At 40.2% G+C, this 23,651-nt stretch overlaps 1 protein-coding gene across 6 annotated transcripts in view; it reads left to right on the top strand.

Annotated features, from left to right (window-relative positions):
* gria4a (glutamate receptor, ionotropic, AMPA 4a) overlaps positions 1-23,651 on the top strand; it is a 125,146-nt gene that overhangs the window by 65,617 nt on the left and 35,878 nt on the right. For 5 of the 6 annotated variants that reach the window (XR_007945735.1, XM_022195917.2, XM_022195916.2 and 2 more), the window contains exons 8-13: positions 4,734-4,901; positions 5,928-6,032; positions 6,860-6,970; positions 16,623-16,829; positions 18,047-18,262; positions 19,214-19,374. Coding sequence is in view for 5 of the 6 variants with exons in the window: in XM_022195917.2 (XP_022051609.1) it covers positions 4,734-4,901; positions 5,928-6,032; positions 6,860-6,970; positions 16,623-16,829; positions 18,047-18,262; positions 19,214-19,374 (968 nt within the window). In the remaining variant the exon portion in view is untranslated. Of the gene's footprint in view, positions 1-4,733; positions 4,902-5,927; positions 6,033-6,859; positions 6,971-9,530; positions 15,495-16,622; positions 16,830-18,046; positions 18,263-19,213; positions 19,375-23,651 lie in introns of those variants that run through there. The other variant, XM_022195922.2, reaches the window with a different exon arrangement.

Raw genomic sequence — 23,651 nt, 5'->3', positions numbered from 1 at the left:
CGTGTTTATGGTTCCTTATATATAAAGAGTCTGTATATTTTGTAATAATGAGGAGAGGAATAATGATATTTTTCTCTGTAGATGTTGTGGTATTTGTTGTTGCTGTAGTTGTGTTGCTATGCTGGTGTGTCATTAACTCCCTGAAGTAGTTTCTAGTTGCTCCAGTCGTATTTTAAATCCCCCTGGGCTCATTGTGTTTACTGCAATATAAAGTTGTGTGCCTCTATGAAAACAGCACAACCATGGATAGAAGTATAGAGAACTGAAAAAATGCACTTTGGTTTTTTTGGCCCTCATTCCTTCTTCAGGGCCCCTGGAGGTCTGAAACGTGCATGAGCGTTCACATTAGCCTCTATATCTAGAACCTGTGCAGTTTGGTCCAAATTGGTGAAGGAATGTGTGAGATTTGGACCTTTTTAGCCCCTTTTGAAGCATTTGGACATTAAAGGGTTAACCATAGAGTCAGAAACAGGGCCGTGCTCGGGCCCCTTTTGAGCTAACTCTCTGAAAAAAAATATGCAAGGTCAGGAGGTGGTCTAGTAGGAGTGTGTCCGATTTGGTGTCACTAGACCCAAAAATGACCGAGCAGGAATGTATTTTACATGTTTGAAGGCCTCAGGCTTCATCACTACTAGCAGGCCTCACTGCTGAAAAAAGCAGGTTCCCGTTGGGCTAGACCCTTGTAAACAGATACAGTGCTTCATGTGACTGCTCTGAACAGGCCCACACAATATCAGACTTGAATTCCACTGGGAATGACTTTTATGATACTTGATATGTTGCACAAAATGTCTCCTTCATTTGAAGTCTTCAGATTTAGTGACCCTTGACCCCATAAAAGGTGTTTTCACTGCAGACTTGCTCCCAGAGCAATTAGCACACCCTGTTCTATGACTTTATGCACTTTGGTGCACTTTGATTGATGTTCTCACACTGTTTCTCATTCATTTTAACAAAGGCCCCTGTTCCATTGTCTTTTTTGCTCCTATTTTGGCGTTGTAGGTCCTGGTGGTCTGAAAACGTACACCAGTATTGCTTTAGGACCCAATATCAAACCTGTGCAGGTTGGTCCAAATTGGTCAAAGAATCTGTGAGATTTTGACCTCAACTGGCCTTTTGGACATTAAAGGGGCACACAGTGTGTCCTCTGCTTGTCTTGAATCATAAATCAATGTCAGTAAATTTCTTGCTCCTTAATTAGAGATGTAAACGAGATACCATATTCATTCAATATTCATCACGGTACTGGATGGTTTAAAAAACAAAACTTTATTGCACTATGTCAGTGAACAAAACAAACAATGAACACCGAACCATGATGTATGGATTGTACTTTATTTCATAGGGAAAAAAGTATTTAATAGGCTGCATAAACACACCCACCAGGAAATTACGCCAATTTGTTCATTGTCTAATTAATCGAAATCCAAAATATTTTAAAAAACTGATGCTTTTGTCGGGAGCGAGCGATAACATCCGGATTTTCTCAAAAACGGGGAATATTGAAAACTTTAAAATAAAACTAAAAGAGCATTATGTAGCACAACATTTTAGTTATTAGTTTAGTGGGTTGCTTGGGAATAGAAATTTGTAAAATACAATAATTCATTAAATTAAATCTTAAACTTAAATGTAGTGACTGTAATGTCACTGTTTATGTGATTCATGTTATGGTTGGTTTCTGAGGTAGATTATTCTTTAATTATTACTGTTAGGTCATGGTATCTTTGAAGAAGAAAAGTTTATTTTTATAATTCAAGGTGGGAGTATTATGTGTTGTATGCTTTTGGTTAGGACAGGTTTTGTATATGTATGTTATTTGTATTGTATATGTGTATTTTTGTATGCATTGTTTATGTATTTTGTAATTTGATTTGTATGTATTTTGTGTACATGTTGCTTTTTGGTGTTGTCACAAATGAAATTATGAAGACCCCAGGAAGAATAGCTGCTGCTTTGTAAAAGCTAATAGGGGATCTTAATAAAACAAACAAACTGATGTAAAGTTCTTTATATATGTGTCTTTATTAGTTAAAGACAGGACATTGTAATTGTAAGATGTCATTGATTTACACCTGCATTTTGTGCTTCATGGCGCTAGGTGTGCTGTTTGCATGTTGGACATTGTTTTACACAGACACCACCGAAGAAGAAAGGTGCAACAGGTTCTGCAAGTCGTTCTCCCCTGTGTTTTGCCGACCACGGTCAGGAAGCGGACAGCAGCAAAGCCTCAGGCATTACACCGACACCAAAAAAATATACATTTTAATTTCACAATATTCGTTCAGTTCTTGTGTGTGATCTTTGGTTTGTTATTACGATGAATCTTTCACGTCTTGGAGTGGAACTGTTACGTTTCCCACCGTTGCTATGGTGGTTGCTATGGACGCTTCCACGGGCTAAAGAAAGACAGGGGGAATCTTGTTGTGGGCAGGAATAAAGTTTTAGATCGCTGTGCGCTGACTGGTGTATGGATGAGCTCAACAAATGATTGCGGTAAAAGCACGTTCATGGAAATAAATACGGTTGTTTGCATTGACAACGAGAGACTTGTGGATCATTGAAATGCAACTTGTTAACAAGGGAGCGAAGCGCGTCAACTGATGAAAGGCCGGGGAAGACATCTCAGTAACTAGCAGTAATCACCAAGAGTTACATAAATGATTTAACAACTCAAAAAATTACACAATGCAACAATACAAAAATAAACACACCGCTTGTTTTCGTTTTTGGCAGCGTCCTAATCAACCAGCATAACGTACAAAATGTGACACTGTCACAATTTAATGCCGTGAAATGAAATTCAGCGTAAAAACAAACCAAACCACAGATCATTTCCAATAACTGAATGGATAATGTGAAAGTGTTATATATATTTCTCACTAAAAATGTCATCAAAATGTTTTTTTCTGTCCAAACTATCTTAAAATAATGCATTTTCCACGGAAAATAAAAGGAATAGCCGCCATGTTTTCATTTTGAGAAGCCTGCAGCAAGCAGTCACGTGACCCTTCGTCAGACCCATAGAAAAGAATTGCGGGAAAAAACGTGAGCATCTCACAATTTTCAGGGCCAAATTGTGAGATTGTAACGTTTTGCATCGTGGACAAACGTGACTATGTCACAATTTGATGTGAGACTGGGTTGTCAGAATCCACGTTTAAAGAGGAAAATGGTTTTGATATCAGCTGGACGAGGAGAGTCGAACCAATCCTGGGAACATTATCTACAATTTGATGTTTTCAGTACTGTTTTTTATGTATCCCAAAGGTGTTTCTCTCCTGCCCCTGACAGAGACAGAAAATATCATGCTGGTTGGATCAGTTTTGTTGTTTTCCCCTTGATTTGGATTCTGTAGTCGTCATGTGTCAGTCACACGCCTAAAGGCTTCTTTAGTTTCAAAGGGTAGAGATGAAAGGAGGATGACATGGTTGTGCAACCTTCCAAAACACACCTTGTCGTATACAAATCAAGGGATGTCAGTATGAGAGAAACTACCTGCAGAGGCGTGGAGAGCGTCGGTAGAGTACCTCAGCCGTCTTCCCTGAGTCCTCGTATTTTCATTTCTCCACTAGTTTCCACCGTGATGTGAAGGCAGCCCGCTGCGTGTTTGACTGCCTCCATTTGTGTGGCACTGAGCATCTGTGTGTGTGTTCTGGGTGCTGCTGCTGAGTGTGGTGCTGTTCCCCACAGCGCTCTGTCTTACCTATAATGAATTTGTCAAACAATCTGTCAAGATCACTGCCACTTGTAAGAGTTTCATTAGAGAGCGGATAGTCATATTGTGTCTCTTGTTCTTACTCACTATCTTGTTTCACAGATTTTTTTTTCTTGTTGTAGGTTGTTTCTAAAGTGCTAAAGCATGTTGTAGAATTGAACACAATGAAACATTTATGGATGTCGCCAATCTGAATTTCTCCATCTGAGGGAATTCCCTTGATAAACAAGCTCACGGTATGATTTAAACACATTTGAACGTCACTTTAATGGCTTTCAGATCCTGTCCAGTGACTGTATTTGACAACTGTAAGGCTGTCTGAAGCTGGCACATTTACACTGATGTTACATTTACAGTGGCGCTGATTGATGCTCATTGGTGTTAAATGGGGAGCTCAAATAAAAGTCAGAGCAGTAAGATAGATCGTAGCGCCGGTCAGCATGCTGCATACATTGAATTATAGAGAGTTTAGGTGGTTCAAACCCTGATGCAGCAATATAGCTCTTGAAACAGATCCTTATTTCAAATGAATCCTGCAAGCTCACAGTGTATCTCTGCATTGTTTGCTTGGCCTGCTTTGGTTTTGAAAAACAGCTCAGAAGATGTCCGTGGTGACTTTACTGTTCTATTTATTGGGGTTTCCAGCACTGAAATGAGTGGATTGGAATGCTAATAAGGAAACATCACTTTAAAATGAACAGTCTGTTACTGATATTAACCACTAAATTCAAAGCACATTATTGCTAATAGTTCTCTCTCTCAAGTTGCCAATAATAGCACAGTTTTTTGGGAATTGTATGCCTTTATAGGAGAGCTAACTGGAAATGAGTAAATACTGAGAATATCTTAGTTTTACATATTAAATTTTCAAACAGTGTCTCATAAAATATGTAAAGTTTATGTTTCAATGTCCCTCTCATTAAGAATTTCCATAGTAAGTGAGAATAAAGCTGAAATAGTTGATTTATTTCATATAAAATGAAATTTGTTTTTCTGTGTTTTACTTATTCTGCAGTATACCTCCTCTCTCACTTATGATGGCGTCCTTGTAATGGCCGAAGCCTTCCGCACCCTTCGCCGTCAGAAAATCGACATCAGTCGCCGCGGCAATGCTGGCGACTGCCTGGCCAATCCAGCTGCTCCCTGGAACCAAGGAATAGACATGGAGCGGGCGCTCAAACAGGTTAGTACGAGTCTGATGTTCAAGTTTAGAATGGACAGATTGCCAAAGGCTGAGACAGATGTGCAGGAACACACAAACACATGCACCAAGGCAGAAAATAAAACATCTGGCATGAGAAAGGAGTAAATGTTCCAGACGTCTGAGCTCATGTTTATGTTTTTTAAAGTCTTGTTCAAACTTTGATCATACAGACTTGTAGTGCTTTGGTTGCCTTGACAATGAACACAATAGGTGCTACATATCTCTAAAACTTTTAACCTCAGCCATTCTTTAAACTTTAATCCTGAAACCAATTATCATCTTGTGAAGAAAATGTCTTCTGTTAACTGGAAAAGGATTTGCACTTTATACACTACCATTCAAAAGTTTGAGGTTTTCCATGAAACTCACACTTTTATTCCTGTGCTAACATAATTGCGCAAAGGTTTCCTAATAATCAGTTAGCCTTCTATCATCCTTAGCTAACACAATGTAGCATTAGAACACAGGAGTGATGGTTGCTGGAAATGTTCCTCTGTACCCCTATGGAGATATTCCATTAAAAATCAGCTGTTTCCAGCTAGAATAGTCATTTACCACATTAACAATGTCTAGACTTTATTTCTAATGAATTATATGTTATCTTCATTCAAAATGAATGATTCTGGCTGTTTAGTAGCAGCTTACACTGCTAGTGGGAGTGTTCACCATTCCCACACTGGATTCAGATAGCCTTGGAATGATGTCCCTGCATGCAATTGAGAATCTTTTGTATAAAATCCCTGAAATGAGCTTGACTGTTTGCTGTGCACTGCGTTACTGCAAGTAAAACTCAATCTTTTCTTTGTTGCTGCTGGTTGTTAAAAGCATTGAACTGTTTCTAAAAAAATACTGCTTGACTGGTTGAACTGTAAACGGTTACACCAGCTGCTCTTCTGTTACGTTTCTGACTGTTCAGTGAGGATGACTGTAATCTTAACTGCAGCAATTGGACAAAGTGTCTTACTTATACTTTTCTACTTTCCTTACTGCCTGCTGTAAATCCAGGTGCGCATTCAGGGCCTGACTGGAAATATTCAGTTTGACCACTATGGTCGGAGAGTGAATTACACCATGGACGTGTTTGAACTGAAGAGCAATGGACCACGCAAGGTAAAGAGAAAATATTTGAATTTACGAGTTTAGCCACATTCGTGTCATATTTCCAGGCGACGCAGTTTAAAACAATGTGAAAAGACATCATTTCAGCAGGAACTTTACTTTTAATCACCACTGAAAGAGTGTGTACTTTTATTGTTAAAGGATAATCCATCACTATTGAATGTGTGCTACATTTTTTTTCTTTTGTTCCACGCCCCTAAAATATGAACTAATTTACTTCATAATTGTTTCCATTATTCATTATTAATAACTGTCTGTGTGCAATTTTGAATAACTTTAGATAATTACAACCAAACCAACCATCGCAGCTCGTGTTTTAATAGCTGTAGGAGTACATACAATTCTGCAATGATGGAAATAAGAAGCTGAAACATAATCCATCTTCTTAATCACCAAAGTAACCGGATAAGAGTCACTTTTGTAATTTCTCTTTCCTGTAAAAAAAAAAAAGCACGCATGTGTCATCTCTAATAAAGAAATAACACCATGTTCCAGCATTGAAACTGTTCCTTCGACAGCACTGTGTGTTTATTGACGGTTCTTGGCTCACACTCAATATCCTCTACAGTTCCAATGGGAAATTTGCTGGAGTGCGCTCATTCTGTTGACTATTTTTTTGCTTTCTATTTCTTTCTCTCATCTCATTCACTCCATTGCTTGTACTGTTTCTGTTTTATCTCCTCTACTTTAATTTTATTGTGCATTCCTTGAATTCCACTTTTGCATAAAGTGCGCAAGGGTAGGATTGATGGGATGAATATTCCCCTCTTATCACTTCCATTCATACTCTCACTTCTTTCTCCCTGCGTTTGCCTCAGATTGGGTACTGGAACGACATAGACAAACTCGTGTTGGTCCAGAATGAAAATGCTCTGTCCAATGACAGCTCAACGATGGAGAACCGGACAGTTGTCGTGACAACCATCATGGTAATGTACCCTCCAACTGCTTTAATTTCTTTGTAGTTTGGGTTCTGTTTGACTTTCAGATAAAGCTGTCCTTCAGCACTGACAATCAGTCTTTCAAATTCCACAAACTAATTTCATCGAAGTTTTACTTTCGCCTGACTCCTCATGTAGATACTTGAAGTTTCTGTGTTTTGTTATATACAGTGGCTTTTTTGTGCTTTTGCTTTGGCCTCATTTCACTCTAGCGCACTACACCCCTTTAGTAATGGTCGATTTTTAATTTGGTTTAATATAATGCAATATTAAATAAATCTAATCAGTTCAGTTGGATTTTCAATTTATATTTTAATGTTTTGAATTTTCAGAAAGTACTCCAGTGCTTATGTGCAGCACACTGTGAATTGTGAAACCGTTCATTTATTGTTAAATTCTCTTCCAGCATATTTATAATTGAGAGGACAATGTTCCTTTTTTTAAGAGAAATACTGTAAGACACAGAGCCACAATTGGGAAATTCACATGAGCCAAATGACATCAGTCACCAAAGTCTTGCTTTTGCCCGACTCTTCATGTAGATACTTGAAGTTTATGGAAATGACATAACACTTGTTTAATACCTCATACAAGGAGGTTTTGTATAATTTCTATAGCACGATCAAGTCAGTTCAGAGTACAGACAAAAATAGGGAAAAGAGGAAAGCTTGGTTTTCAAGGAAGATGGGTTTCACCAAAAAAAAATCTAATGTGAAAAATGGTAGTCACTGTGGTGAAACACTGGGTACAACATTAACGTGGCTAGACAAGACAAAATGCAGCAATGTGTTACAGACATGGCTTTTTGCTGAAGTAAAATAACTTCTAACCTGTGGTTTAGAACCGCTATAAGGGCTTACAAGACACATCCAAGAGGTCACAGCATGATTAAGGCTTGTGAAAGTGGAAACATTCCAGGAGCAGAGAAACTGTTCTTCCACAGCCACAGTGTTAATGTAGTTTAGAGTCTATTTGTTCAGGGGCTGTGTACATCTGCTGCTGGGAAGCCAGAAAGCATGCTGTGAATATTGTAGGTAAAAGTATAGAAAAGGAGAAAACTGCACTTTAGCAAATTAGTGTGTATTCTTTAAAATCTTCACTCTGTATAATCATAATTAGTAAACATCTGCGAACAGCTTTCATAGATTTGAAAAGTGAGCAGGTATTGTGGAAATGATACAGTTGTAGAGTTGAACTGGAGGCTGACTTTTACCTTTCAGTGTCAGAGGATGAAGTAGATCGAGGCACTCATGTGGAAGAACTTTTTTAACATTGAGAAAAGAAAATCAGGTTGGAGATAGATGAGCTGTACAACTTAAGGAGAGCTTCACAGCACAGCCAGGAGGGAGTGGCACTTGTCCAGCTGGAAGATTACACTAATGTCTCATTAGTAGGCAAATCTAAAACTGACCTCAGATCACCATTTAGAAGTGACCTCCGTCCAGTCTCTTCTAATGGCTTTCGCATAGACACTGCACCGCTACCCAGTTTAATTATTCCTCTTTCTTCCGCAAACAAGAATAAAGGAGGCATAATCGATGGATTTGTGCACATCCTCTGCTTACATTTGATTTCACTTCGCCCATCTGCAGCCTTTTTATGGTGGCCATCCCCTTCCTGTAAATGCAATCAGTCTAATTCAATTGGGCATGCAAAATGATGCAAGTGAAAGCAACTCAAAAGACTAATTTCAGCCCTGAGATAAAACAAGCCACAGATGTTTGAGCTTTGGTTAATTCAGTGTTTTGTTTCAAGGCACATTGCTGCATCCAGCAAACTCAGTAATGTGACCAAAATATCTGCAGTTGTGCTTACTGTAGTGCTCATGCAATTGCCCCTAAAAATGGACAACTGTTCAAAGATTGGATGATACTGTGAAAGTCTGCAGTGCCCCCAGTGGTCAGAAGCAGTAGTAACCAGTCGGATCGGCACAGAAGGAAAACAGCCACACACGCTGCTGTAAAGAGTTCAGAAAAATGAATTCAGCTGGATTAAATGTCCCCTGTGACAGCTCTGCCTTCAGACATGCACACTTCAACTGGCAATGTATTAAACCCCAGTGCAGTGTGTGGTTTGGTGCCTAGAGTCAGGTCCAAAACAAGCAAATACATCAACGGTTTCAGATAACTCCAAGTCAAGTCTGTGATAAATTCCTTTTCTGATCATGCGGATGTTATGTTAATGTACCATTACTGTTAGAATCCACCACACTGGTTGTTGTTCATATGGCTGAGGGCTACTGTTTAGAATTGCTTATATTTTTGTGGTGGTTGCAAAAGAGATGAGCAAAAGTGGGTTTAGCATTGTTGCACATGTTTTCAATATTTGTTCCCCTCCCATGTCTGTCTGTCATCTTCCAACACTTCTATCCTTTCTCTCTTTCTCTCTCTCTGTCTTGTTTTTTTTCTCTTTAACTCTTCTCATCTCTTCCAATCCCCATGCCCTTTGTTTTTACCTCCATGACCGCAATCCTCACATATTTCTCTGTGGATGGTGACCTCAGCAGGCCTTGACTAATGTTAGCTCAGCCACCTCCTCCTCTTTGCAGCCTCTGATGATGAGGAAGCCTCTGCAGCGACACTGATGCCGAGTCTGCAGACTGAACAAAGGAATGAAACACAGACTCACCTGAGTTGCAAACCTTCGGGAAAGACTGTGAACAGACAGACTGATAGAGTTTCTCTAAAGACTGTTTTGATTTTGCCATTTTCTTCATGTATATATATTTTTTTGAGATGGTGATGTTTGGTTCTGATATCATTACTCTGTTGAGAAATGCTTTGTCCTGCAGTTATGATTGCATGAAGAACAAATGAATGAATGAATGAAAAGGAGATTCATGGACACTATGTTTTAAGCCTGAGTTGCCTCGCTTGCTGTGCTCCTGTCTTCCTCTCATGAGAAAAGCCACAGCTGGAAGAGAGCTCCGTGAGGGATTCTGTGGCCTCTGTCAAGGTCTGACATTTGGCCGCACAAAATCACCAGACTGTGGAACAGCACTCTTAATTCAGATCCTTTCACTCTTTTCGAGGACACCAGAGTCACCTCCATCCACTACGTTACGCTGCAAAGTACCAGCAGGAGAAACTCGACTCAGCTATAAATTTTTTTTCTATACTTTTTACATTGTTTTTAATTTTTTTCTCAAGAGAAAGCGTTGGAAGAGCCAGGATTATCTGTCAGTCCTGCATTTTGGAGCTGTCGTCTTTTGATACTGCTCTCCCTCCATCTTCATCTTTCTGCCCTGTCACTCTGTAAATCTACTCAGTCATGGCTACTCGGTCACCTTTCCTCTATCGAGTTCCTCTGTGAGGGTTTCTGAATCTCAACAACTAAATATAAAGTTAAAGTCAAGAAATTCCTCTAGTTTTGGGCAACAGTGGTGGCATTTGCCTGTAACCCTTTGATCTCAAAATTATTATTATTGACCATTATTCATGTCTTAACTTGCATTTGGTGTTACTTCCACAATAATATTGTGATTGTTTTTGCACACAGCAGATGTGAAAGTACATTATGTTAAAAAAAAAATACTCCCCCGATATTTTCAGTTATAAGTGACCATACACTGACATGCAGTGGATGCTGGCAATGTCTCCACTGAAATGAAAAATGAGAAGTGACTGTGTACACCCATTTACACAAACACATAGCTGCTGCCATGTAGGTCATTCACACATGTAGGCTCTTCCAATTTCACTCAATAAGAGGTAAACACACATGTGCATTAACACAAACATAACCTTTACTTTATTGCTACTGGCCTTTACTAATGTGCTTTTACTGTATTCCATCCCAAATATAGACCCTCAAGGAGATGAGAATGTCTGGTTTGTGCTTTTGCTTCGGCTTCAATTCATTTGACATACACACAGCACGCCTTTAGTAATGTTTGACTGGGTTTAATATAATGCAACATTAAATATATCTAATCAGTTCAATTGGATTTTCAATTTGTATTTTAATGTTTTGAATTATTAAAACTACGCCAATGCCGGTGTGCGTCAAAAAAGCATTCATTCATTGTTAAACTCTCCTCTAATGTATTCATCAGTAAAAGGGCAATGTTCCTCTTCTTGGAGGCTCTTCAGGATAAATAAGGAGATGTACTCTGAGACACAGAGCTGCCAAAGACAAATTCAAATGAGCTAGATGACGCAATTATAAAACCAAAACATATACAAATATACAACATTTTTCAAAGGTTGGCCTCTCGTATTGTATGTTCTGGTTAAGTGGATGATAAACTAGTGATTTACTGTTTACCAGGTACAAAGTCTACCAGGTAGACTTGCTAGTTCCCTGGTAGTTAGACTAAGTAAGCAGCTGACTGACATATTACTGTTTTTTGTGGGAATCTGCATGAAAAACAAATTAACTGTCAAACTAGCTGATTAGGTGACTGACCAGCTGTCGTGGTAACTAACGGGCTGGTTAATGCAGCAGCCGGCAGTGTCACTGGTCGACTGCTCAAATGTCTGACTAACTACTGAATTGCCCCGCTGCCCTCATGGCTAAATAGCTGGGAGATAATCATGCAGACTCACTGGCCAGAGATGTGACTGGATAGATGATTAAGTTCTGTAATTGCAGTAATTGCTTAATAAACGGATTGATTGACCAACTGACTGACTGAAACAGCCTGTGACTGACGGACTGACTGTCTGGTTTTCCTCTACAGTCTTCTGAATGGATGACTCGCATTCCGGCTAACTTGTTATGTGACAATCAGGCTTTCTAAATGCTGAACCGAGCGTTGGGTTGGCAGGTTGAATGAATGACTGGGCAGTTAGGTGACTGTCCAGTTGGGCGCCTGTCTTCTTTGCTGCTTGGCTAACTGGCTTACATAGCAAGTCCTGTTTGCCTTTTTGGCTCCAGTGTGAAGTGTTTCATGTCTTATCAGCCCCAACCATTTGCTTCTACAAAGCTGTTCTCCCTCTTTCACCCACCCATTTCCCCTCTTTATGTCTGTCTTTCAGCCCATCCCCTCTCTCACTTGCTCTCTCTTCTTCTCCTCCATTTTTCTTTTTGTCATATTCCCTCCTTCACTTAATCTCTCCTTCACACTTTCTCTTTTTTCTGCTTCTATCTATCTTCCATTCTCCCTGTGGCTATCTCTGTTTGTATTCTGATCTGTTCTCTCATCTTTCCTCTGTAGTTTCATGCAGTCCATACAACCCACATCCCTCTCTCTCCTCCTGTTTCTCTTTGCCTCCTTTCCCCCCCTCCCTTCAAACCACTGATTTTTGGTCCTGTTTCGTCCTCTCTTGTTTCTTCTTCTCACCTCCCATTTCTTGTCCTGCCCTGACTCATGATGCCACATTAGGCAACAGCCAAATGTGATGCTTTCTTCCCAGCACCAACATCTAACACACACAGCCACCTTCACTCACAGCATTGGCATTAGTACCTTCACACCAAGACAAAAACGTCTGGAGCAAACTGATAAGAAGCCTTGAGGAGGCATTAAAGTGAAACACAGTCACTGTTGCCGGAGTTCCCACTGATATGCATATATCTTCATGTTTGTGTCTCTTCATGTATAGCTGCCCACATAACAGTAAATTAACTCAGAGAAGTAGCCTTCTCTGATTTCATATACTTGACCTGGTAACTGAGATGCCGTATTCTCCTTAATTCAAATGAAGTAAATGAATCCCCTTAAGAATCCTGGCTTAATCTGAAAAAACAAAGAGAACAGAGCAACCGCTTTCTCTACGGGTCAGGGCCAGATAAGACTTCTGATTTGGGAGCCAGTCAGCTAATATAAATATATAGGCGGCACTTTCTAAACAAATCACATTGAGAATGAACATGCTCATTACCTGAAGTGTGGAGATTAGTGACACTCTCATGGCAATAAATCCAGCTCCTTACGCAGGGTGAACACCAAAATCTGCAACCATTTTACATGTGAAGCAAGTTGCTATACATAATAAAAATAATTCTAAGTTTATAGATACTATTGTGATTTCACAGTTTAGAAATTACCTTCAGATCTCTGTTTTAATGTTATTGCAGTGTGTCATGTGTAAATCAACACTTTCTACATGTCAACCTGAAATCGAATGCTGTGTGTAGTAATTTTACTGCCCAGAATTAAGATGAGACAGATAAACTTTACTGATCTCTTTAGGGAATGTCACAGGTCACTAATTAAACGTGAATCAATCCTTTCTCAAACACTTCAGTGTCGCTGGCATGAATAAACCTAGTGGTACAAGTGCCTTCTTCATGAAGCCATTAATCATGACTTTGTGATGTTTACATGAAAAGTTATTAGGAGGTATGTTGGGCTGCTGCAGGGATGGGTTAGCTGGAGCCAGCAGCAGGTTAGCTGCCTGAAGGTAAAAAGTAATAATGTACCACTCCTAAAGCTCCCTAATTAACACGTTCCATCTCATTTGTTGGGATGTTATATTTCCCAGCTGGTCCACTGCTTGCCTGCAGCCTGATGGTGAGGACAAGACTCATCATGCTAAGCTAAGCTAACCAAGTCTTGGCTGCAGCTTAATAATTAACTTACAGATATGAGAGTGGTATCACTGGTCTCATCTAGCTCTCAGCAGGAAAGCGAATAACCCTATTTCCCAAAATGATTTCTTTAAAACTGACTTTGATATCTCTGAATGAGAATTGCTGAATTAACAGTGAATAAAATGACTGCATGGAGTGCTGATCCTTTCTCTGCATTAGACGGGTAGATCACAATCACTGTACAAAAGCTCCACGTTTAATGTTTCCAAACGTTTGAATTTGTGCTTCATCATATTCAAAGCAGTCTGCCCAGTAATTAAAATGTTTTTAGGATTTTTCTTAAGAATGTAACGTTACATCTATGCGTAATACAAGCTGAGCTAAATATTCCCAAACGGCTGCTGCTACATCTGCTTTACTTTCATTTTGCTGTAGGTTTTTGTTTGACCTCCATCTTTGTGCTGAAACTGTTATGTTTCATTGAAGAATGTACCAAACATCGCAAGCAGTTAAGTGTCATTCATTTGAAGAAATGCTCTATTTAAATTCTGTCAATAAAAACACGTTTCAAGTGCATGTTCCCTCACAAACTGCAATATCGAATATTCTCTGAAATTCTCTAGCCAGTTCGTAACACATCTGACTGGGAGCCATCATCGCAAAACAATAAATAATACTGATTTGAAAAAATTGAATCACACAGTAAATGGTACAGTATGACCAGCAAGACAACTGTGAACAAGCAAACAGTAGTTGGGTTCCAATGATGAATCCACCAGTGATGACCTTTAAAGCATGATTTTCAGAGCACATCCTCATTTTGTTTAATCTGTGCTACAAAGCTATGTTCGTGGCTCCATGGATGTGTCAGAGGGCATTTACTTGAAACTGTTTTGCTCTTCATTAACATTATGATTCATGTTGAGTCAATGGAATGAGTGCCCCGGGAACCGCTAATGTCTCTGATAATGACATTTGAGGAGAAATGTTTTTGTATGTTCTGACATCGGACACAAAAGGGCAAATTTTTTGGTATTTGGTGATGATAATGATGATGGTGATGATGAAAATGTGAAGTGTTTGAGTTCTCATTTGCGTGGTTGGTTTTGGAAGAAATCTGTTTTAACAAATGTAATCCTGATGAGTGAATAATGGCTTGTAAGAAATGTGAGAATGGAGTGCTCTGGGTGTTTTTTCTTTGTTTTAAAATGTGGCTTTGTCTATGAATCTTTCATATGTAAATGTAAAGTGATTTTCATTAATTTCCTTTTGTTGCTGTTGCTGTTTGTTCATGCAAAAGGAAATGGGCATGCACTTCCTAGGGGAAATTTTGATGTTGGGAAAAAAACACTCATTTTCCTTCTGCAAAGCATTTAACAAAGAAAACAGGTTATTGGTGATGAAGTATTCTTTAGATTTAGAAACAAACAGAGTCCACAGAAATGCTTGGAGCTCTGCAAACTTCAGCACAGTGGCAGCATTTGAATATGCTCAAAATATCATTGATGTGATTTAAATGTCATCAAGCATATTTTGTCCTATTTGACCACATCAGTCTGGCAGAAGCTGATGTGAATGCCGCTATGCAGATATTTAGTCCTAAATCAATGTACTGAACAGATACTATATTCATATAAAATGATGAATTATTCACACATGTGGATAAATGTAAGCCCGTTGAATACCCATATTGAAAAAAAGAAATCCTATTTTACTCTTAGTCATACACAACTACAACTCAACGATTTAATTTCAACCTCCTCGTTTGCTGAGCAGAAAGAGGATCGATACATAAATCCAACTTCCCTTTGTAGGTTTTGTTTGTGTTGTTCAGATCTTATTGTACTGATTTGATCTCGCTGCCTGCCTGCCTCTGGGCTAGACTTGTTTTCTATGTACTTTAATTTCCTGGATTGAAGAATCTTCCATCGATTCCACCCAGATCCACGATAGAGTGATTTTGTTTCTCATTTGACCCTTTTTCAAAAACATGTCAGCATAAATATCTTCCTTGATTAAACTGTGCTTGTTTTCAGCGTGAGTCAATTTCCTGAATGAAGAATTCAATCCGCAATATGTTATCGTGTTTTATTGTATTTTATTATCTTCATAAACGGTTTCGTAGCTTGAGAATGCTGGATATTATAAAAGGCTGTTTGATTAATTAGATGAGATTAGTCTTTGATTAAAAAGGATTTGATAACATTTTAATAGGCTTGGTTTCAGCTGGATTACAGGGTGAGCAGCCTCAGGCATAATACCATAACTCACTGCGCCTGATAGATGCGCTGTCATTCAAAAGTCTGTGTGTGTGTGTTTCTTTTCTCTGTAGATATCCTCAGTGCAGTTATGTTTTTGTGTGTATGTGACATTCCTAATACGCCCACCGTCTCACTCGACAACATTGAATTCTCTCTTTGCTTTCATCTTTGTTAAGTGCATGCACAGGAATCATTCCACCTCTTACGGCGCATTATGAAAGCATCAACCTTCGTTTCTTTTCCTTCGTCATCTCCGTGTTTTTCTTCCCCCTTGAACGTTTCTCTGCTCTCAGCATTAGTGTTGTACTGAGTCAGGCAAAGGTCCCAGCGGAGTCGTGTGGAGTCAAACGATAAAATAAGGGGCTGGAAGTCAGAAACACAAGATATAAAGCATCTACCAGAGACATTGTGCTTTAAACAGCTGTAATATTTTTCTCATCTTGTCAAACTGTTTTCGTGGCTGCTGTGTTATCCCAAAAAGATGGTTTGTATGTGAAATGTTTATCCTCTCAGACTGTTGCAAAAACACGCATCTACATAAACATGTAGGTGTGTGATGATGGGTCCTACACGTAAAATCTTGTGCATATATTTTAAAATGTTATTGTTGAGACCACAATTCAGCTTTCACAGATGCTCATTTCCACTTAAAGTAGAACTGAATCCGGTCTGCAGCATTGCATTGGTCTATTGTGTAGCACTCTGTCCTTCAGGGTATGTTTGAAAAAGTAATAGAAATGTCTTGAAAATGTATATACCTTCATTTTTTACTAGAAAAACACCCTATTTTCTTTGTGTTTTCCACAGGATGTTTGTTTACAACCAAATTGTTAGTTCCTCTTGATCGGTGCTGCCATGTTCCTCCAAACAGTTGTCTTTCTCCCCTTATGCTGGTTTTGTAGGAAGGTCCGTATGTGATGCTGAAGAAGAACTGGGAGCTTTATGAAGGTAACGACAAGTATGAGGGATACTGTGTGGACTTGGCCTCGGAGATTGCCAAACACATCGGGATCAAATACAAGATCTCCATTGTACCAGATGGGAAATACGGAGCCAGGGATCCAGAGACAAAGATATGGAATGGGATGGTCGGCGAGCTTGTGTATGGGGTAAGGATGGAAAACAGTTGCTTGCAGTTTCAAGATTGGGTCTGTTTCTGACTCTTGAAATTAAATCACACACACATTATGATCTTTTGTAATTTGCATGGAATCCACACCTCTCTTTCTGTACGTGTACGTAGACACCAAATACTATAAACTGGCTATAAATTCCACAATAACGGAGAATTGTTCAAAATAAGTTTCCCGCAGTACATGAACTTGTCTCAGGCTCTGCATATCCTTCATCGGTGTCCTGCAGAGATGCTGTCCACAATTCTTCAGTTATGTTTTTTGTAAATTTGCCAAGCCGGCTAATTATACCATGGTCTCTCATGTGCAGTCTGAGATTTCACACTGCTGCCAGAATGCAAACTTTATCGACATGCAGAAGACAATGTCAGTCGTCACTTTGAGGAAGACTGAAAGTGGAGACGTTGCTGCAGAACAGCGACGGAATTAATTACACTCCAGAACCCGTAGTGGAAGGTGACACAGCAGAACGGTTACACCGACTAATCAAGTTTGATTTGTTCCAAACACTCACAGTCCTTTCTCATGACTCCCCTGTCACTCTTGTTCTGCATAGAGAAAACACATTTGTAAGATTTCAACACTTCATTGTGTAGTTTTGTCTCCTGCTTTCTGATTTATTTCATCTGTCTTCCTGTTGAGTTGCGTGGGTTTTTGATATTCCCCTGCCTTCTCCTCCCTGTTTTCTTTCCTATATTACTTCGTTGTTTTTCTTCTGCTGTTTATTCTCCTTGCATTATGACATCTTCACTCTTTGTAGCGAAGGAAAACTTATTTGATATGCTGCTATTGTAGCTTTTTTCAGTTACCACTGCAGACGTTTAGACACATGCAGCTTTTCAGATGTTCAGTGTGCTGAATGAATGCTGTTTTTGATTCTCCTACAGATTTGGTGTGTCTGTGCGCATTCTTGGGCATGCAAATGTGTGTGAAACCTTGGTGACTAATTTATATTCTGGATGTGTCACGATCATGCATTCGTATTGTATGAATTACTCCTCTGTCATTCTGGTTTTCCCTCCTCTCCTTCTTCCCTCACTTGTGATACCAGCTCCCCTCTGTGCTGCCTTTGCATTGTTCATGGCCATTTCCCATCCACTGTCACTTACCTGTTATATGTGCCTTCGCTGCAAATTATCTGCATTATAATGCGATTGAGATGAACTCTCCACCCTGCCCCTGTTTTGCTGCAGAAAGCAGAAATTGCTGTGGCCCCGCTGACTATCACTCTGGTGAGGGAGGAGGTGATCGACTTCTCCAAGCCCTTCATGTCTCTGGGGATCTCCATCATGATCAAGAAGCCACAGAAATCCAAGCCAGGTGTTTTCTCTTTCCTGGACCCACTGGCCTACGAGATCTGGATGTGCATAGTGTTCGCTTACATTGGAGTCAGCGTTGTGCTGTTTTTGGTGAGTGATTGTTACGAAATAGAAGTCAGCACTTGAGTTGGATCGCAGGATTGTAACAGAAGAGTTATTGAAGGCCTGAGGTTGGAGGATGAAAGAATAGATCCTTTGTTTAGAGGCCAAGTCAACACATGTCTGAAACAGTGACCTCCTGATCCTGTATGTCCAATTTGGTCACATTTGCTGTTGACCAGAAATCAGTTTGGTCAACACAGAACAAGAGGTTGAGTCTCATTTCTTGACTGTTAGGTGCACTTTTCTGACCATATAATAACTTGGTGTAATCATACTGTCCTGATGCTCCTCTTAGAGTTCTATATGTTTTACAGATCATTAAAATCCTTCAATATTTAAAAGCAGTTAATAATTCTTCCACTGTGAAGACGTTGCCTTACAGCCTTTACTAGAATATAATTTACTCTATTTAAAAAAAGTCTTTTAAGAAATCATTTCATACTTTGAGGCATCACAGAGAGCATTGTGTGCAAGATGTGCAAATACTTAATGTGAGATATTGTAGTAATGCTCACTTTCACATCCTAAAATTGCAGAAGCATAACCTGTGATTCAAAAGTATCTAAATATTCAAAGCCATTTACTCTTTTACATTATTCAGAAGGACACCCTCCAAGAATTCCTTCATTGTATGTGTTATAATAGTTGCTAAATGACCTCATCCTGCTCTTCATTTACTACAATCTGCCTCTAAAGGCCCTCCACACCTATTTAACAAATGCATGTGTGATTTCAATAATTTTGGCTCATTAGATCGTCCATTTTAGCAACTAGAGTCTGGTGGCATCAAGGTCCACCCAATTTAACCAGCCAGAAAAACACTTGTGTAGGCATGCAGGACGTTTAATGTGATTTGATTTGTTATTTTGATGGGCTTCTTTGGCTCTTTATGCCTTTCTGTGCTCAAAATGAACACGTTTTCTGCTCATTCCGTCTCAGGTGAGTCGCTTCAGTCCGTATGAGTGGCATGCAGAGGAACCAGAGGAGGGAGCCACTGAGCAGGGCCCCACTGACCAACCTCCCAATGAGTTTGGCATCTTCAACTCCCTGTGGTTCTCACTGGGAGCCTTCATGCAACAGGGCTGCGACATCTCACCACGGTGAGGGAGCAAGATGATGTGTGTTTCAGTCAAAGAGTGTATTTGTGTACAAGTGTGACCGGGAGAGTAAGGAGTACTATTTGAGGCTGTATACAGGAAGTGTGTGTGGGCTGTGGAGAGTGTATGCGTCAGTTTAACTGTCTGCAATGATACAGTGCTGTAGTATTAAACTGTGGTGATGCAGACTGTTGACTATGTGAATCACCTCTCTTAGCACTTTTCTAGCTTCCACCAAACTGGACTGATACGCTAAGACACTGTGTGCTGACAGACACTTAAGATGTGTGAGACACAAAACAAATACGCACCAAAGTGAACACATACAAAAAGATAAAAGTGAGGAAAAAACACCTGCACACAGTCCAGCAGACATGTCCATATAGGTCTGTTATGGTGGAGGATTTAGCCGCTTGCTAGGTGTGTATGAATATTTAATGCACCACTGAAGAGGCACAGTCCAGCTGTATTTTTAGAATATTTATAAGAATATGGCATTTTATTATTGATAACCTGAGAATGCAGTTTAGTGAAATATTCATAGCCAGCATCCTCAAGACCTTTAGGGAGCAAATCTAAGGAGCAGCAGGGAGAACTTCACACCAAAACAAATGAAGAAACAAAACTGATCGGTGATGAACTGAAAGAAGGAAAGAAGTGTAAGCATTTGTGCTTGAAAGGAAGTTTTAAGAAGTGGTTAGGAGCTCCCATTGTGCTGTAGGACAAGCTGAAGTTCAAATTTACTTTTAATACATACATTTATGACATTTATGATTATGTAGTCCTACTACTGTGATATTTAAGACCCCATCTGAAGAAAATCAAGTTTTTAACTGAACTTAGCATGTCAATTTCGTATTTTTTTATATGCTAGAAGACACATCATGAGCAAAATAAACAGTCGAAGACATGGCTGAGCATTTTTAACCTAGATAGAACTGTAGATTGTAACAGGCAGTTACATCTAAGCCATTTTAAGGCATGAACAGATTCTTTACACAGAAAAGAAGAAATCCAAATCTGTACCTCTGATACACAGAGCTAAGTTTTTTGGATTTTAAGCAATGACTCAGCAAAGTAGTGAAAGTATTTCAGCACGAAATACTGCAAACATTGTTCATTTCACCATGACTGTTTAACCACAGGTTTAAACCATGTTATGAACAAGCTGTTCCAGTGTCTGTAGATTCACATGCTGCTGATCTGTGGCAGGTCTTGCTCTCTTCAGGAAGAAGACTCTCTCTGCCTCTGTGATTGACAGCATGGAGCAAAACAGTTGACTGCACAGCAGCTGACACAGATGTGAATTAGTGTGTGAGACCAGGACTCTCTGTCACTTGTAACTTTCTCTGTGAGCAGTCATTTAACAGCACAGCCGTTGTTTTGAACTCATGTGTAGTGAGTTTGTCAGTCAATGCTGTCGATATGAAAGTAGTAGTTTGGTGGTGAGGAGCAGCAGCTTGGAAATGGTTCTGAGGTGGCTGCTGGTTAACATTTAATCTAAATGGGCTGCTTTGGCATCAGTTTGATACTCATTCCATTGTCTGAAAATAAAAACTGGAAGAACATGTAAATTAAAAAGGCTTTACGGGGAATTTATCTGTATGAAAAAGCAGTATATGTTAGCAGAGAGCAGGAGAAAAGCAAACAGTTGTAAACAGTGGCTGAAGTTGAATCACAGCAAGCGACATGAAAACATTGACCCATCCAGTCCTTGTTTGCTGGTTTCAGGTTGGTTCATCTCTAAATGTTCCTCAGCATTACAGTTTACACACAGTTCTGACCTGTGAACTTACCATCAAAGCTAATGTTAGTCATACAATTTGCTAACACCAAGCATTGTCCTATTTTTGGTGTGACATTGCCATGAACAGTAAAAGTAATCCAGTGGATTAAATAAAAATAGTGTAGTTCCTTAGATGCTGGAAGTGCGTAAGACTCTTGTGTTCATATCTGCAGTCAATAACAGAATACTTGATGTGCTTTGCTTGTAGATTAGTCATTTTGAACTCAGCCAAAACAGCTCTACAAAGTAAATAATCCTGGTGGACTGAGAGACAGCTGTTCTTTTGGAAAGCCTCATCTCACAAGTAGTGAACAGTAATGCAACAGGATTATACATTTGAATTTGTGGACTACTGGTTCCGGGGCTGCACAGTGGAGTAGTGGTTAGCACTTTCTCCTTGCAGCAAGAAGATCCATGGTTCGCGTCCCGGCTTTCCCTGGATCTTTCTGCATGGAGTTTGCATGTTTTCCCTGTGCATGTGTGGGTTTTCTGTATATGTAGCCCTGTGACAGACTGGTGACCTGTCCAGGGTGTCCCCTGCCTTCACCCGAGTCATCTGGGATAGACTCCAGCACCCCCCATGACCCTAGTGAGGATAAAGCAGTGTATAGAGGATGGATGGATGGATGGATGGACTACTGGTTCCACAGTTGAAACACAGCAGCTCAGTAAAATTCTCACAGGCTTGTAAAGCTGGGAGGTAATTTAGCTGTGTGGAGGCTTGAGAAATGACAGAAGTAAATGTCTTCATAACTTAACAACTTTCATTTTACTCCTCAATGTTTATAATAACAATACACAATGAAAATGCATTTTCACGATGTAGTACATTTATTGTGCGTATGAAAAGTTTGCTGATTTCAATAAGTCCTCTCTCAGTGTTAACATTTATTCATGTCCAGTCTTTAAACCAAGATATTACTGGCATGCTTCCCAAAAATCTTCTTCAAGGACTCTTCTTTCTAAAACTAGTTTACGTAAGTACCACTTGAACACTTCTACTCCATCCTCATTAGCGCTTCTCTTTTGGGGAATGAACAAAAGTTTCTCATCAGCTGGACAAACTTTACTTTCTTCCTCCTCTTATGCTCCTCTGCCCTTCTCTTTTGCGCTTTCATCCATCTCTTTCACACTCCCTCTCTTTTCTCTCTCCCCTTCCCGACACCTGTCGTCTTCCTCTCCTCCCCACTTTACTGTGACTGACAGGCCAATTCTGGCCCCAACACACAAAATGAATAACACTCACAACAGCTGCACTCACACACACACACGCACACACACACACACACACGCACACACACACACGCACAGACACACACAGACACACACACACACACACACACACACACACAGACGCACAGACACACACACACACACACACACACACACACACACACACACACACACACACACACACAGACGCACAGACACACACAGACACACACAGACACACACTCACACACACACACACACACTCACACACACACACACACACACACACACACAGACACACACACACAGACGCACAGACACACACAGACACACACAGACACACACAGACACACACTCACACACACACACACACACACAGACACACACAGACACACACAGACACACACAGACACACACTCACACACACACAGACACACACACACACACACAGACGCACACACACACACACACACACACACACACACACACACACACACACACACACACACACACACACACACACAGACGCACAGACACACACAGACACACACTCACACACACACTCACACACACACACACACACACAGACACACACAGACGCACACACACACACACACACACACACACACACACACAGACGCACAGACACACACAGACACACACAGACACACACAGACACACACTCACACACACACACACTCACACACACACACACACACACAGACACACACAGACACACACTCACACACACACAGACACACACAGACACACACTCACACACACACAGACACACACAGACACACACAGACGCACACACACACACACACACACACACAGACACACACTCACACACACACAGACACACACAGACACACACAGACGCACACACACACACACACACACACACAGACACACACAGACACACACACACACACACACAGACACACACAGACACACACTCACACACACACAGACACACACAGACACACACAGACGCACACACACACACACACACACACACACACACACACACACACACACACACACACACAGACACACACTCACACACACACACACACACAGACGCACAGACACACACACACCTTCAAAGACACACAAGCATGCACATGAGCACACAGACTCTTCACACATCGACTTTGCTTACACACACATGAAGAAAAAAACACCCACTGTGCAGTTTCACAGCAACACAACACACACATACTGACCTGTCCGTCACTTTCAGGCCCTGTGCATGAGCTACAGCTGTCATAGCGATAAT

The sequence above is a fragment of the Acanthochromis polyacanthus genome, chromosome 13, assembly GCF_021347895.1.
Source record: "Acanthochromis polyacanthus isolate Apoly-LR-REF ecotype Palm Island chromosome 13, KAUST_Apoly_ChrSc, whole genome shotgun sequence".
NCBI lineage: Eukaryota > Metazoa > Chordata > Actinopteri > Pomacentridae > Acanthochromis > Acanthochromis polyacanthus.
This window is presented reverse-complemented; position numbering and strand designations above follow the sequence as displayed.